This window comes from Neodiprion fabricii, chromosome 1 (assembly GCF_021155785.1).
Source record: "Neodiprion fabricii isolate iyNeoFabr1 chromosome 1, iyNeoFabr1.1, whole genome shotgun sequence".
NCBI classification, from domain to species: Eukaryota; Metazoa; Arthropoda; class Insecta; order Hymenoptera; family Diprionidae; genus Neodiprion; species Neodiprion fabricii.
In genome coordinates, this window is record NC_060239.1 from 31542666 (window position 1) to 31559470 (window position 16805).

The 16805-nt window shown below is 48.5% G+C and overlaps 1 protein-coding gene across 3 annotated transcripts; it reads right to left on the minus strand.

Moving 5' to 3' along the window:
- Nucleotides 1–6888: 6888 nt before the first annotated feature.
- Nucleotides 6889–14880, minus strand: LOC124180092 (protein drumstick). Of its 3 annotated transcripts, none has more exons than XM_046565181.1 (3): nucleotides 14135–14880; nucleotides 11353–11941; nucleotides 6889–8622 (listed from the first exon to the last, which is right to left on the minus strand). In XM_046565181.1, the coding sequence occupies exons 2-3, from the start codon at nucleotides 11580–11582 to the stop codon at nucleotides 8547–8549; spliced, it is 306 nt and encodes a 101-aa protein (XP_046421137.1). In that variant the 5' UTR covers nucleotides 11583–11941; nucleotides 14135–14880; the 3' UTR covers nucleotides 6889–8546. The 3 variants fall into 3 exon arrangements, with proteins under 3 accessions (XP_046421137.1, XP_046421128.1, XP_046421142.1); XM_046565172.1 differs by having other exon boundaries at nucleotides 11353–11959; XM_046565186.1 differs by having other exon boundaries at nucleotides 6889–9093; nucleotides 11353–11959; nucleotides 14135–14869.
- Nucleotides 14881–16805: the final 1925 nt, after the last annotated feature.

Genomic DNA, 16805 nt, shown 5'->3' on the forward strand with positions numbered 1-16805 from the left:
CATTCCCGGATGACGGGGCCCAGATCGTTCCTTTCGATAAATGGCCTCAGCCTGCAGAGCTCCGCGCGCTGCGGGCTGTACGAGGTCTCTATAGGTAGGTACCTCGCACCAACGATAACACCCAGCAATCCTACGGCTGTGACATTTCGTCGAACGCTATCCGAACGATCACCTTTCTACGGATCTATACCCTCGCTCTTCAATGCCGATCAAAACTGACCCGGCCGCTTCAATCAGCCTCAGTCAACGAGCACCTTACGCTCTTCGATGCGCTGCGGTGTACGACCATCCGATGGAGAATGACAACGGAGAACGTGGCTGTATCATTGGATTGAAAGAAGTGGCCAACGTCTGTGTGAAATAACGCCTCGAATGAGTGACGTCGTAAGGTAACGGCACGGATAAGTAAACGTCGGGAGTATTTGAATTACAACTTGGCAAAAGCCTTCGTTATCGTACGATATGCAGAGTCTTTGACTACTTTGGTGAATACGGATCGATTTGGCTGTTCGGATCGAGATATCTCGGACGTAAACGATTTCCCTAAACGAGTGAAACGTTCAAGAGAATCCGGAGGTGATCGCAAGTCCGGCGATGAGTCTCGTGGCGAGAAGAGAGGGCAGTGCCCCGTTGAACCGAGGGGCCTGCGAGAGCTTCCGCGTACAATTTCTAGCAAGCGATGACGAGCCCGAAGCGCGTTCCTAAATAGACCGAGTAGTGTATACATAAGGAAGCATCTTCGGCCAAGCTCCCGAAATATAATAATATTTCACGGTGAGACGGGATTAAGCCTGCAGAGAATTACGGGCACGCGAACACGCGATCTCGAATACGTGTGTATCAGACCTATAACCCAAGTGTAGTATACCTAGGTATAATCGAAAAGAGAATACCCACGCGATATACGACCCAGTGTTGAATACACGGGGCATTCGGCTAATTTGTGCCGCACAGGGAGAGAGAGGTATCCGCATTCACGCTCGGCGATATATATCAAGCAGCTTCCGGGAGATTAAGAGATCTCCGTAGCTCGACGTGCAATTTGATTATATACGTGTGTGTAAGCGCGTTGACACGGTAATCGCGATTGAAATCTTGTCCGCTAATTACAAGATTAATTAACACGGCCCCCGTCCGTCGTCCTCGTCGTCCTCGTCGTTATTCGCCACGTACCGCGCGCGTAGCCATCTAGTGTATGTTAAAAGCGATGGCGCGGATAGGTAGTGTGCACATTAACGCTCGAAACAATCGTACCTATCCATCATCCGGTCCGGGGCTGTCCTGCCGCCATGCCGGCGTGTCAAACGGCCTATCGTACAATTTATACAGCCGCTCAGTCCGTGAAACTCCAGGGGCAATTATTACACGCATGCTTTAATCCCATCATGCAGCGGGATCGTTATAATTGATCGCGGTAAGGCGAAGGCGCGGAGACATTCGCACGCGCGATCGTCGACGTTGGCTTCCAACCGGGGACCGTTCCGCCGTCCTCGGATGAGCCATCCGCGGTTAAATGTCAGCGGCGATGATCTCCGCGGGCGCGTAAATAATTATACTCGCCGTTGGAGAGGAGTAGAGGTGAAGCCACCGGCATCGCGGCAGCGAGCCGAGAACCTCGCGGGTTCAGGTGAGTCAGAGAGTTTCGCGGAGGCGGAGACACCTCCGTTGATAATTTATAGATCGGTTCGCGAATCGCCGGCGAATATACCCTCGCGTCGTATAACGCGTTAAGGCTTATCTGCCCGCACCCAAGAACCTACACGAGGACTTGAGATAGGCGGCGATCACGCAGCCGGCCTCGTAGGCAACTCGCGCTTCATCATCGCGCGGTCGTATTACCGTTCGAAAGTTTCGGTCCGTACCGTACCTGCAGCTTCTTCATCATTATATATGGAATTATGAAACGGCGATGATATTGTACCAACGACGACGGGAAACTCGACACCGCGGGACAGCTCACGCGCCTGTAACCCGTCGACACCGGCGAGGTGCAGTTAACTGTGATAAGCATCGGCGTCGTCGCCGGACGAGGAGGCGTATCGATGATTAGAAATTGAGGAATATCCGTTAAAGTGGGCATGCGTTGGGTATATTGAGAAACTAACGATAAGGAATATTAGCCGACTTTGATGACGCAACTTGCAAGAGCGCGATGACGAACTTGCAGAAAGTCACGCAACGACGATCCTCCCGCTTAATCAAGTAACCCACTTTATACTCGTCGAGTCGATGGGGGGGGGGGGGGAGCGATGGGATACGTATCAAAAGGTCTTCAATTTGTTAAGCCTGCACAGTAGGTCGATACGTACGCGAGATAGAGCGAGACGATCGTAGAGGTAACCGAAGCCCGGGGTCCTGTAACAGAAGTTGATGGGAACCAAGAGGACTCGATCTTCACATATTGTGCCAACAATTAGGTGAAAGGCACCGAGTCCTACCTTCCTCCTCGAGCGTGGCATATACGCGGCCCGAGTCTGGATCATTTAGCTAACCGTGCCGCAGAGGCCGATCTGGGCATGATCACCGCGGCGTGGATGATGGCATGGTAGGCGTGCGTATTATGCGGTATGTATATACGTTTTTAGTTATACAGTTGCCTCATACGCGGCGTTGAATTGTGGGTGAGGACGCAGTCCAGTTGTTGGGCAAAAAACGGCCCGGTGGCCGTAGGGGATTCCCCCGCAATCCCGGGTACGCGGAGAACGACGCGAGTTGACGCGGATGATGATGGTACGGTAGTAACCTTTAACGAACCGCTTGGTAGTTCTTTGAATAAAATTATACGGCTGTCTATACTCGAGCGGCGCGGCTTGTGCCTACGCCGCGAGTAGCGATTTCGTCAATAAATAAAAGAAGTAAAAATAAAGAGAGGAAGAAACGAAAGAAACACACCGCGCGTTATACGACTTTACCTATAATTGCGTAACTTTATTGCCTCGAGATCTGTCAGATTCGATTTTTGTTTTTTTTTTTTTTTTTTTTTTTCTTTATTATTATTATCTTCTTTCCTCTTTTCATTATACAGCACACGGCGCGGTGTGGTCATAATATGCATGTTATCCATATGTATGGCAAATTGAATTTACATCTTCTCCTCTGCCGTGATCATCAGCCCACAGGGTACGAACGGAGGCCGCGCATTATTAAAGCATGATAAGCGCTGCTGCACAGCTACTTTACAGGCACGACACGCTCCCAGATTTTTTCCCGCTCATTCACCTACTTAGAGTTTTTACTTCCCTCCTCCTTGTATACCCCCCCCCCCTCCCTCCTGCTCCTCCTCCCTCCTCCTCACCCCCACCCCACCAAGCGACGCAGTGAAAGCCTTCGAGTAATTTACCGGGGCTATTAGTATCATTACCAGCAATTGGCGCTACTTTTCCGCGACCTTTGACCCCCGCGCGATCGCACCCACGTTAGAGTGCAGCCTGCAGGTTTTTAACCTATGCCTGCGTCGAGCCAAGCAAGCCTCCGAAGGAGAGAGTCTAGCTCGCGGTTTTATGACGTCCGTATTATACACGCAGCGTAGCGGTGATACCTGAGTATGCTCTGATCGAGAGATCATGGGAAGCCGGGACGCATCAGTCAACGTTTGCCTCGGGATTCCGCGCCGCTACCGCATGCAGCATGCAACACAGCCGCATCTAACGAGTCGTCGTAGAGGATTTTATAGAAAGCTATGAAGCTCGATACTTGTACGCGTCTCTCGAAGTTTGCCTTAGGTTTGACTTAGGTACGCGCGTGTGTGTTGATGGAAGCTATCAGCACTGCCAGGCCGCTTACGAAACCGTTCGATATATATTTGCCACGGTATGTACCCAAGCCTAAGTCGCGCAATGCAACACGATACCTCGGAAAAGGTCAGCCGCGTTTTTCACTCGAGTGGGCATATTTTAGTGGGTTTAGTGTATACTTGCAGGTATCGTACGCGGCGTAATGCCACCTTGGTTTAAATCACAAGATTAAATTTAACGCTCTCGTTGGTATAGTTATACAGGATGTATATAACTCGAAGCGAAGTGTTTCAGACGTATTTCCCAATTCGTGTCAAAGTTTGCCAAGATCAGCAACCAGAAAACGACGCCGCGTCGGCCAAGACGCAGATATTTTTAGTGAGACTTGTAGAATCGATTCAGCTAAAGCGGGTCAGTAAATACAGTAATAAAAGTTTTTGATAAAATTCACGTACAAAAAGTGTCATCAAGTTTTACGGTGCATCGTCGGTATCGTAAACTACCAGATTATTATTGTGAGATTCGCAAAAAATGTAGGAAATTAGCTTCTTTCGAAGTGATGAAACGTCTGAGATTAAATTCCACATACATCTTCATATTTAAGGTATTTAAACCAGCTTGAATTCAGAACAATCGCAATGTCGTTGAAAGTTTCTAAATTCCTCCTGCGAAATCGAACCGCATCGCTGAGGCAAAACAATATGAAAAAGTGAAAAAAAAAAAAATAACAAAAAAAAATATGGCAATGACAAGGCAACTTCCGACCACAGATCTCACGGCTATTCGACTTGTAACTTACGAGGCTTGTACAGTTTGTGGCTCAACTTTGCCCGAGCGATATAGGCAGGCCGCGTTATAACGTTCACGGGCAGTGGCAGCCCACTCACGACATTTGCCCCGGGAGGTGAGAGCAGCTTCTTCTTCTTCTTCTTCTTCTTCTTCTTCTTCTTCATCTTCTTCTCCTTCTTGTTTTTCGCTCTTCTTCGGAGAATGGTCGACGTTTCACGATACAGCGATACAGACTCGTTCGTCCATCCTCACGTACGCTGGCGCGGATGACTTTTACTTTCAGCGCGCGAAGTTCGCCCCATGCCGTGCATGCTTCAGGCTTCTCGTGACATGTTCCTTTTTCGCGTAGACGTAGTCACGGACACGCACGCGATACTGTAACGGGTTGTCGAGTGCACCGTGTCGCAGACTTTTCTACGTTGCTGCGGCACTACACTGTATGTAAGCTATAAGGCGCTTCGATTTTCGCGTCTGAATGGACGTAATTAATGGAAGTCTCAGACATACCGCGCCTGTACGTAAGCCACTCGATTAATTCGGCTGCGGATGGCTCATTCGATTGCCTTTGTCTAAGATTTCCATCTCTTTATTTCTTTTCGGTTTAAAATTAATTGCCATAGTAAGACGCAATAACGTTCGGAAAACGGAGACGTCGGTCAGTCTTGTTACTCACGGCGTCCTATAAGCAAGACGTATAATATGCGTATACATAGGACAATCCTGTCGTCGAATAAATAATTGTATTTATATACCTATCTATAAATATTTCGATTCATTTGTTATGTTCGCCACGGGCTGACTATAATATGTATATATGTCTGAACAAGTTGTTTTCTTTGAGAAAAAAGATAGAGAGAAGAGGAACGTACCTATACGAGAAAAAACACAAGCATGAAAAAAGAAAAATAACCAATTCACGGCAAAGACAACTTCCTATCGCGCAGTATATCTTTCGACATACAGATACATTGATGTGTATACATACACATATTAACGAGAATTATTTCTCAGGCGTGTTTTTCATCTCAACCTTGACCCTGCGTAATGAAACAATCACTGTAGTATGTGGAAGGTTTGTAGGTTGCGTATGGATGAAATTGAAGTGTTTGTATACATATTGCAGGCAACGAAATGCGATTCGAGCGTGGCCATAGAACGAGAGAATTGAAATTATTCATAAATTCATAACCCTCTTCCCCCCGACAGGTTGGACACTGTGCAGAGATGTTATAATATCTGTATTACAGATCAACGCCTTCCTACTCCCGACTCCAATTCACACTCTATCCGAGCTGCCGGAGGCTTTCTTTATGCCTCTAACGTAAGTCGGGCTTGTCCCGAGTTGTAAGACAGCGTGTACCACTTAGTATTTGCATTTGCATTCCCACTTGGCTGCGCGCATGCGTACGTAACATACGCGCGAGAAACACGCAATCACACAGTCGCACAAAGACGGGCGCTTCGTGAAACGAGTAGGTGTGGGTATGCGTAGAGGGTACGTACGTACCTTGGCTGTGGGACGAGGAGCATCCGCAGGCTGCGGAGAGGTTCGTCGTGTTCCGGCGTTGAGGCGGTCGCGCGGATTCTTCAACGTCGAACGTCTGTTGTAACGGCGACATCGATATTGCATAACACCTACAGCCACAACTTGTTTGAAACCGGTGCCGATCACCCCGCTCGTTGATAAACGCTCGGCGCGGCTGCCACGAGGAGACTGACCTTTTAAATACAATTATCGTTCGATTCGTCTCTTGAATAACGCGACGTACACAAACCGGCGCGCTGCCCTCCCTGTCCTACGGCTTCCAGGCTCGTCGGCCATGCCGTGCGTACATTATACCTGTGCCTGTCGGTGAAATGACCGATGGATGAATGCAGGCGTTTGCCCGTGACCGCTATCTTCGTCAACATACCTATGCGTATTTATTGTATACAATATAGCTGCGGCATGTGAAATTTATTCATTCCGAATTACAAGAGCCGAGCGTTTCTCCGCGAGTTGATTATCTGCGGTTCAACGGGTATGCGGGTAAACTATTTTTAACATTTTCGGAAAGGAATAAGATTATACCATGTGCGTATAGCGTGTGTGTGTATATATATATATATATATATATATATATATATATATATATATATCGATATTTCGTGTCTGCAGAGTGTGAGAAAAAAAGTTGTTGAGTAAATAAAAGGACCAAAGATGAGAGGGAAGTAAAAAAGATTGTGGAAAAAAAAAGAAAACAAAACAAACACTTAACACGAACGCTGAAGCAGAGATGCTCGCTGCAGGTAACAGGTGGAGATGGTATGGGGAGATTGTGCGAGAACCGAAAATGCAGGGTATTCGAAATAAAGAAGCAAGATGTTTGACAAGTTGGCGAATTTATTGGTATAGGCCGATAGTGGATTTCCCCACGGTACATTGCGATATCCCCCATTATTGCCAAGACACGCTATACACAAGGACATTATTTTCTTTTCTTATACTTTCTGTCCTTCTTTCGTTATCCTTTTGCTGTTGTTTCGTTGCTGCCCGGCCCGTGAAAATTAAACACGCATCGGGTCGGTAATGCCGTGCCGTAGCATTCATAGTCGTATCGTTATTGTCGTAACGAGGTGACAAAATAATCATCGGTGTCATCGTATCACTCGAATATAATATATAGTACTAGGTACAACTGGGTATGCCGCCGTAGGTATAATATATCGGGGCCTATAATCCGAGCTCTATATAGTGACTAAAATCTATATAATTCAATAATATTTATAAGATAATATAATCAGGATATCATCATATTATTTATATAATAATAATATTAAAAACACAGTATAATATTATATTAAGCTATTTACAAAGTGCACCTGCAGTCTCATATTGTTTTAGTTTTTTCTATTTACCTCAACTTTCGTTCGTTTAATTTCATTACTTTTTTTTTTTTTTCTTTCTACTTCTTCCTTGTTTGTTTCTAGAAATTTTTGGAGGTTAGAGAAATTTCTGTACAATATTTATTATAATTGGCAAACCGTGACAGTGGATAATAAAGATTTTTGTAAATCATCAAATGAAAACAAGAATAATAAAAACCAAAAATGTCATATACATTTACACGTTTGAAAAATTCACCTGGGTTTGTCGTTGCGTATTACAGGTAAGAGTGTTATATTATTACACGCTATTGTATCGTCGGGTCAGTGTAAAACGTTTTTAAAAGCTGGCGTAAAAGCTAGTCTCGAGTCGGTCGAGACGCTGTAGCTGCTTCGTTTACTAGGTTTTATACATAAACTCGACACCGAAATCCACGACTGCACGCCGTCCCGCGCATCCTGCCGATCCCCTGTTCGTCTCGTGCATGTTGTTGCAAAATCACCACCGTGCAGGATCCATCGTCGTTAGTCGCAGCACGGCGAAATCCAGAGGCTTCGACGCGCCGACTCTTCCCCAAGGAACGGAAGTAATCGAGAGCGCCGTCTGCCCGATTTGACGGACGGCTACCGCAGGTGTTTCCGCACAAGCCGCGTGCTCAGCCTCGAGGCGTTCCAGACTGATTTCGGGCTTGAGCCAAACGGTTGGTGGATATATGGTAGCCGTTCTGCTCCACAGACGGTTTGGTTCCCGATGTCGCCCGAGGGCTGGGCGTGGCCGACGGAAGCCGCGCTTTGAAATACCCCGTCGTCTCTCGGAGCCGCGGCTGCGGAAGACGAACGAACCGCCGGCTCTCGGCGTGCCGCGTCCAGGAAGGCCCGATTCGAGGTGGCCCCCGGTCTTCCGCGCATCCGCGACTGGGCCCTCCTCGAGTCTGGACCTCGTCCCTCTCGTCCCTCCTCTCTCGATCCGCGATCCCGTTTCGCGGAGGAATAATCCGTCGGGAAGACGTAGTGCCGGAATTGACGAGGAGGAATTTAGCGGGGAGGTATGACGAGTATGCAGAGGACGGAGGATCGAGGGTGGAGATGGTGCGACGCGGAAGGGGTGACTGAGGTGTGGTGTTTGCGTCAGCAACGCGCTAGGGAGGGCGGTGGCTTCTAATACCTAGAGTAGCCATTCGAATAGCCATTTGAGTAGCCGTTGGAGCCCTTGTGAGGGACGGAGTGAATGCTCCTGGAACAGAGACGGCAGAAATCGGACCATAAGGAGGGTTGGTTCTTCGATGTCGAATGGGATGACCGTGCGAGGGTTAGTAAACCGAATCGGGGGCACATGCCGCGGGTTTAATTCGTTTTCGGGATGATGCAGGTGCGGGCGAAGGTGAAGAAGAAGGTGTCTGGTAGTGAGGCCGCAGGCGGGCGAAAGGGCTGCGGAGAGCAGCCGGTGCACGCTGCGCGGGATGCGGGATAGAACGAATTACCATTGTCGGGATATTGCTGGGGACGGGTAGCGGTTAAGGGGGTGTTAAGAAGAGTAACGAGTACGAGAGAATACAAGTAACAAGATTCGATCGGACGTATAGAAGGAGCCGGTCGAGTGGAGGTCAGAGCGAGGCCGGAAGGGAAAGTGGAAAGTGGAAGTGGAAATAGTGCGTTTTTTTGTCAAGGCAGGAGACTCAGAGCTCCCGCTCACCGCCACCCACATCTACAACAGAAGAGAACAAGACCACCTCCGTTACACTGCAAAGGCATACCGGCTATCATACAACCTATATACAAGATATTATTATATGATACAGCCGGGGCGCTATTTAGGTTTGTAGGTATCAGTTATCCATTAGCATCACCACCGTCGAAGATTTATTTTATTGCCAATGCCCTGACGCTATGCGTATACCTGTATACTTGTATTATAGGTATTACATCTATACCTGTACACCTATATACCTGTATTGTACATTCTATGCCCGATGCAACACACACTGGTTATTCTCCTGATTTACGGGTTATGCGTCGCTTCCAACCGCTGTACATCAGGCTGCATGCTCGCTATACGTGCTACCCATCTTCTATATCCTACACAAATCTACGTACGGGTATACGTGTACGTACGATATACGCATGGGGAAAAATATCGAGAAATCAGAACCAGTTTTACTATGTAGGAACACACGCGGCTATTATAGCGATCCAAACGCCAACTCTACACTTATATAGCCGATGCTGCTGCTGCTTTTGCAGTTCGCTTATCATTTGCATTCGTTAAACGATTAACGTTTCACTGCCCCCCTCCCGTGTTATAACCTCTTCATACGATGCCTACGCATTAAGTCCGACCTATTTGACAATACAGTGTAATGACGTCACACCGACTTATACTCGTCATGTACTGCAATATTATTTTGGTAATGTGCAATCGTATAATAATTGATATTTTAGCTTTACTTGCAGGAGAATCGCGACTCTGATTTGAATTTTATACTACACGAGTAGCCGCTGGATTTGAATCTGACGTATCGAGTCATTTGAAGAGAAAAAATATCCACGAAGTTATGTTTTTCCGGTGCGATGAACTCTCTTACTTACGTTCATTCAATTTTTCAGTTTCTTCGCGACAAAATTAGACACACGACGGCGAATAAATTGTTTCACTGATAATGGACAATCTATGTACAAGTAATCGCATGCGGTAGGGTTTGGGTTCGATAAACGAACGATTAATTTTATGTATATGATACAAAATGCGTGTATATATTGCAGCGGAAAGAGAGAGGTGTGAAATTGAATTTTATTCGATAGGCTGACAGCTGAAAATTTTCATCCTCGCAACTGTATTCATTGATGCCGCGGTAAAGACCTGCCTATATAATGAAAAGTCTAATAAAATGTTAATGATATGCGGAATCAAATTATAGAGAAACACCGTTTAAAAATATCTATCCCGAACAAATTGCTGCGCGCCTCACGTGTACGTGTATGACACATCATCCACAATATATACGATATTCACGTTGAGACATCTACACATATAGTAGATGATTCAACGAATATACGTTTGATACAATTTAGTATACGTAACCTATGGTAATAACTGATTATATCGAAAGATATATTAAAGATACTGGGTTAAATTTCCATGCCAAAACATTCCAGAAGAATCGTTATTTTTGCACTAAAAGGATGCATAATCATTGTGCATTATAATATATGTATATCGTGCAGATGCAATTACGCGTTTTCGAGTGCGGGAGATGTATAATATTGTTAAAGGTTTATCGGTATATATACTATACAACCAGCACACAATCCGAATATCAATAAGTATAATAGTCTCTTCCTTACTTTCGATGTGATGAAAATCGATAAATATTATTGGAAACTTTCAAAGAAACAATCAAACAAAACTCGAAATTCAAAAAAGGTCAGTTTCGTTCGGCTATCCAAAAACCATCGAAGCGATTCAACCACTATAATATCTGTCACTTTTCCACTTGCCCGGCTGTCATTTCGCGGATCCCGAAACCCGCTTCTTACACAAATCAGATATAAGCTATACGCGTGCAAACCGGTGAATATAAATGTAAATTACTTTGGATATCGTGATTTCGAATATCGATGATTTGATACTTTTTCGGACACGAAAAGAATTTTCGTCAACGTACCGATAAAGTCTTTGACGTACGAATTATGCAAGAGCTATCTTGAAATTGAATGAACATACCGAAAACACGTATAACCGTACAATGCTACGTAACTCGAGAAAGGTGACGGAGAGAAACGCAAGAACAAAAAAAAAAAACAAAAAAAAAACAAAAAACAATGAAATATAAAACGATAGCAAGGGCTGGTAAAAGACAACAAAAAAAAATATAAAAAAAAAATCAAGAATACTCGCGAACGGCTCAACAGGTAGACGCTGTGTGGAACGGATCGATACGCGGTATACGTATAATTAATAATTTACCTGTGCTGCTTAAGGTTGTCCTGCCGTTTGAAGGACTTGCCGCATACCTCGCAGGTGAAGGTAACGTCGTCCTTGTGACTGCGTTCGTGAATCATTAGGTTGTAGGGTTTGGTGAAGCGACGCTGGCAGTACTTGCACACGAACTCGACGCTGCACTTGGCGCGCATCTTCTGTCGCCGCGCGAATTCCCTGCCGTGCCCCTCCGTTTCCATGGGCATTATCGCGAACATCCTTATAAATTCCCACCGCCGGGCTGGTTCGTGGCTACCACTCTATCTATCTCTATCGCCAAACGAGTATCGCCTCCCCACCTCGAGAGGACCTCAAAGTGTGCGCGCGTAGGTGCGTGCCGGTTTAGGCCTGTGTGCGAAGGAGGACTGCCCCGCTCTCGGTCTTCCCTCTTTGGACCCGGCGTCGTCCTTGTCTCCTTGTCTCCTTGTCTCCTTGTCTCCTTGTCTCCTCTTGTCGCCCCTGCACCGAGTGAGATCACTGCGCCTCGCCCTGGTGACGACGTCGTGGCCGGACGAAGCTTCTTCCTCGGCTTCTCTCTCCTTCGCTTCTTATATACTTCTCCTTCGTCCTCTTTTACCTGCGAACAAGCGAATAGCTACGTCTGGTCACGTGACGCCCCTGATGGTACACATTCGACGACATCACCCCCCCTCCCCCTCCCCGCTGACATGACAGATCTATCAAATCGCGACTCTACCGGTATCGTTGTCCAACGACTCCCTACCTCCCGACCTCCCTCTTGCCGCGAGAACGCATGCCATGGTTTGTTATCCCTGAGAAACGCGGAACACAGTCTACTCATGTCGAAAAAGGTGCGAGCGGTCTGGGCGTAGCCCTCGAGCTGGTTAAAGACGGCTTCAAAGGTGGCTGAAGGCGGTGAGCTCTAATTGGGCTACCGTGTTACGCGCCGCGCCGCGCCGTGCGCCTTTTTTCTTCCTCCTCCTCCTCCTCCTCCTCTTACTCCTACTCCTACTCGTTCTCCTTCTCCTCGCCCTCTCCGCCACCTCTCTCACCCCCTCCTCGATCGCTCATTCCTTCTCTCTCGCTCTCTCTCTCTCTCCTCTCGCAGCCCCCTCCACTCGCCCCCGTCTAAAGAGGACCTCGTCCACCCTCTTTCCGCGCCTCGCCGTCCCTTCCCCCACTTTGCCCACCTATCGTCTCCCACCCGCACTCTAGGCGAGCCGTTCTTATTATACACGAAGATCGTGAGACGTGTGTGTACACAATGACACCGTCAGCCGAGAAGATTATATTGCGGGGGGCAATGATAAATCTGCACTGGGCTGAAGAACCCAAATTCAAAGTCTCACCCGCAATCTCTTACAATTTCGCGAATTTCAGAAAATCAAGATATCAAAGCCCTTTTCGCAGCTCATCGGCGCTGCGACTTGTGCGACAATTCTTTCGTCGATGGATCGCGCGGGAACAAAGCGGAGACCGTCGTTTGACTCGAGACCGATACTCTCCATCGGCTGCGGAACCGTCAACGCCGATTCGGGACTGATTCCTCTCGTGAGGAGGTGAAGTTTAAACGCGGCGTCGAGTGTACACGAGCGGCGGCGGCGGTGCCGTTGAAACGCGGAGAGCGAGGAGCACGGAAGAGGAGAGCCAACCAAAGCTCTCCGTTTGGCTACCGTGCGCCGCCCTTCGCCCAGGACTTTGGCGGCTGGCTACCGGTTTTTAACCAGTAGCTCTTTAGACCCCGGGACCACACCCTCCGCAGGGAACCACGTGCGATCATCGCAACGCCACGAGACCAGTAGCCGGTGTCTGGATGGAGAGCCCTTCCATTTGATATCGAAAGAAAAATGGTGGCGGCGCGGGGCAATTTTCTTGCCGATTATGCGATCCCGGTGAAAAATTTATATCAAACGCGCGGTTCGAGTTTTCGTCGCTTTTCTACGGGGTCACCGATCGCGAAAGACAAGCTTTTATATCGTTTAGAACATCGATATCAATATACGGAGTCATATTTTGAACGAACGCTACGACGCGGTCTTTACACGATTTCACAATATGTATATAGGTTCGAGACAACGTGTACGAGCTGTGTAAACATCGTGTTGCCACACTGACAAAGGCCAGCAGCACGTGATTCACTACTCGACGACTTACGTGTAGGATTATAGGTATACTCGTTTACGGACATCGAGACACCGGTCATTTCATACGATCCCTGCAGACGGTATATAAACATTGCCGATGTCGATGGGTATTCGATTACATACGGCGGTGTTTATCCACCGTAATAATTGTCATGACCCTAGCGGTCGTCGTGAATCGAGAGTTGAAAACGGCAAGATGCGCAACCGTATATATATATATATATATATGTGCGATATAATCGTATACGCACATTCGGATAAAACTGTCGATTTTGAAATACGTTCGATATTTTAAAACGCGGATGAATGAAAAATTATACCCACAATTATACCGGTTCCTCTGCTTCTTGAAGGTTTCGAACTATTTACAAGACAATTTGTATGATTACGAGAATGGGCTCGAATTATAGGTGGTGAAGAAACAAACCGAATGTATACAAAGCAGATTGTTGCGATAACCATGGCAGTGGTAAAGGCGGCGTTCAGTTTCTATGAATGAAATCGCGTACTGTTTACATTCCTGTTCTCGTAGAACGATAACTATAACTCATTACGGCAGGATAGAATGTATTACGTTAAGTCGAGTTGAAGTGCGGGGAATAACAATTTGATAAATGAAATATGCACAAATAATTGAATATAAAAACGAATTATGCGTAACTTACCGACAACGGAAAGGAGAACGTTGATCTTGAGCTCTGCAGCGATATTCTGCGTACGAAAGAAGTTCCTTCGTATCTGGTTTACAGCGACGCGGCGAAAGAACCGCGGTCCAACGTTGGATCGACCGGCTTAAAAATCAGGATGATACAGGTACGACCTCTGAGTGTAACCTCTGAGTCGTCTCGGATCACTGTTCTTCGGATGCAGGCAATCACGTGGATCACATACGAGAAGACGGTCGTCGGTACATGTATCGAGAGACTCGAAGAGCGGGCCTCGCGCGCGATCCTTGCAGAAACTGGTAGGTGTGTACAGGTGCAGACGAAACGAATACGGTGGTAGAGTACTCCCGGTACAAGCGGCGTCGTATCGTACGACGAGGGTGATGCGTATAACGCTCGATACGTTCTGGATACACGAAGTTGGGGCTAAGCCGTGCAGAAAGACAGGTCTGAACCGTTTGGGTGCGCGGCGCGGACTGAACTGAACCGATGGTGCGTGGTCTGCCAACCGATAGTCCACCCGAGGTGGTACCTACTCCTGGTAGCTGGTAGCCCCAATAGTAGACCCGTAAGACGGTAGGTCTCGGTGGTGTAGTAAGGCAAGGGTCTCTCTCGGTGCTGGCTCTTCTTCTGGTTGGAGGACCCGTACCTCCCTACTGAACTAACCCGGTCCCCGCTCGTATAAGAGGATCGCGTATAAGCCGGGCTGCGGAAGCGGCGTGGTATGGTATAAGTGCGATGCTGCGGGAGGAACCGACGGCTGCAGTGGCGCGCGGTGAGGCAGTAGTGGAAGTGGGTAGTAAAGACGTGGTAGCACTTTTTATCCCTGCAGGTCCGTTCGGAAGGACGGGACTATAGCCCCGTCTCCCTTTCGCCGGTCGCCGAATAGCGGCTCGGTTGCTCACAAATCCTTCGGGTTCCCGGCTCCTTGCTGCTGCCGCTAGGGCCACGTCGCTTCCCCTAGGACCCCGTCAACCCTCTCGTCCATCCCTTCCCGGAGGCCGGAGCTAGGCCCGCCCCTGACTCCTCTCTCCCTCTCGCTCCCTCTTTCTCTCTCTCTCTCTCTCTCTCTCGCTCTCTCTCTCTCTCTCTCCCGCGTCGCAGCATCCCCCGCGTGCCGCGAGGAGGTCAGGTTAGGACGCCGGCCGTCTGCCCCCCGCGGACCCACCGCCCCCGCGGGGAGTCAAAGCGATTGCATCCTGCGCGGCTACGGAGGTAGCACTCGACGGACCCGCGCCCCCGGGTCCCTGGGAGCCGCGACCGTCGCCGGCGTCTCTTTCTCGGGCATCGCGGCGAACGAGCGAGAGGACACGGCTCGAGAGCGAGAGCGAGAGCGAGAAGGGGCGAGATTGCGGGGGCCGCCGGACCGCCGCAAGGGTTCCCAGGGCACGTGGGAAATGCACAGTAGTCGCTGTCAACCCCCCACCCGGTGAGCGCCGCCGGTCCATTCCGCCCCCACTACAGCATCCGCGAGCCATCGCCAGGAGTCGGGCCCCGCCTCCCCGGGATCCGGCCGTATCACCGCATTGGGCCGCTCGCCGCCTCCCCCGCCGCCTCCGACGCGCGGACCCTACGAATCGAGCGGGAGTCTCCGAACGACAACCGCGACATCCTCCTTCGCCACCGACGCTGCCGGACGATCGAACGCGCGATGCTCTTGATCCTAGTCGCGTTATAAGTAAAATACTGTAATAACAAGGGCCCGGACATCCAGCTCCTTCTTTACCGAAGAGCCGGTCCGCCGACCAAAATTACAAGAGGGCGAGCACCGAGGCCAAGAGGGTTCTCCTTGCGCAATGCGACCGCCATTGCTCCGCCGGGCGACTTGCCGCCCCCGCGGCCCCCGAGCCGACCGCGATATATCGCGTAATGAACCTTTCCTGGATACGATGAACGTTCTATGCACGTTGCGCTTTGCACGGCTGCATGGTGGGAATCACTCCGCAGGCCTCGCGAGATGCAACGGATAGGTATCTACTCGAATATGCTCCGCCGAGTAAAAGATTGCGAGTGAGACGTGGGAGTCCGACGTGTCCGTCAGCAACCCGACAGACATCGGCACGAGGGTCAAAGTGCTCATCCGCTTCTCCTGCCGTATCGCGTTCGCCTGACACGTACATATTGCACTGATTTTGACAAGAGCTGGGAATATTGACGACCATTATTTTATCTACAGGTAAAATAGCGCCACGATTCCTACTCTGCTTTAAAAATCTATACCATATATATGTATTGTCGTTGCGGGCATTGAAATCTCCGGCAAGCGAATCTACTCGCCTTCGGTGCACCCGACAGCTCATGCAGTCTTCGGGGCTGCAGCATTGACGATAAAATAAACTGCAACCTCTTTCGCCATTCGTGTCAATACGCGTATATATAAGTAAATTTTTCCATATTCTCAGTACCGACATTACGGGTTGTGAAAAGCTTCGATGCGTCTCGAAAATCCTGTCATCCTTGAAATATTTCAATACCAGCATGCATTTTTATTTGGATCATTCCGAACGGAATTGGGCGGAAATGGTTATTCGGTTTTATGGTTTTAGTCATTCGGTTGTCACATGTAGGTATACTTAAGCCGGCGCAGTTCGAGAAGCCCATCGGCTAAAAATCGGTATTGTCGTAATCTAGGGAAATAAACTCATTACAACCTCTTCGTAATTATAACGAA

Excerpts from the sequence above, each read along its gene's own strand:
- LOC124180092 (XM_046565181.1), bottom strand. The coding sequence starts at position 11,582 with ATGTTCGCGATAATGCCCATGGAAACGGAGGGGCACGGCAGGGAATTC. Across the intron at positions 8,623-11,352 it reads GACAACCTTAAGCAGCACAG|GAGCATTCACTCCGTCCCTC; the intron begins GTAAATTATTAA and ends TCTCTGTTCCAG.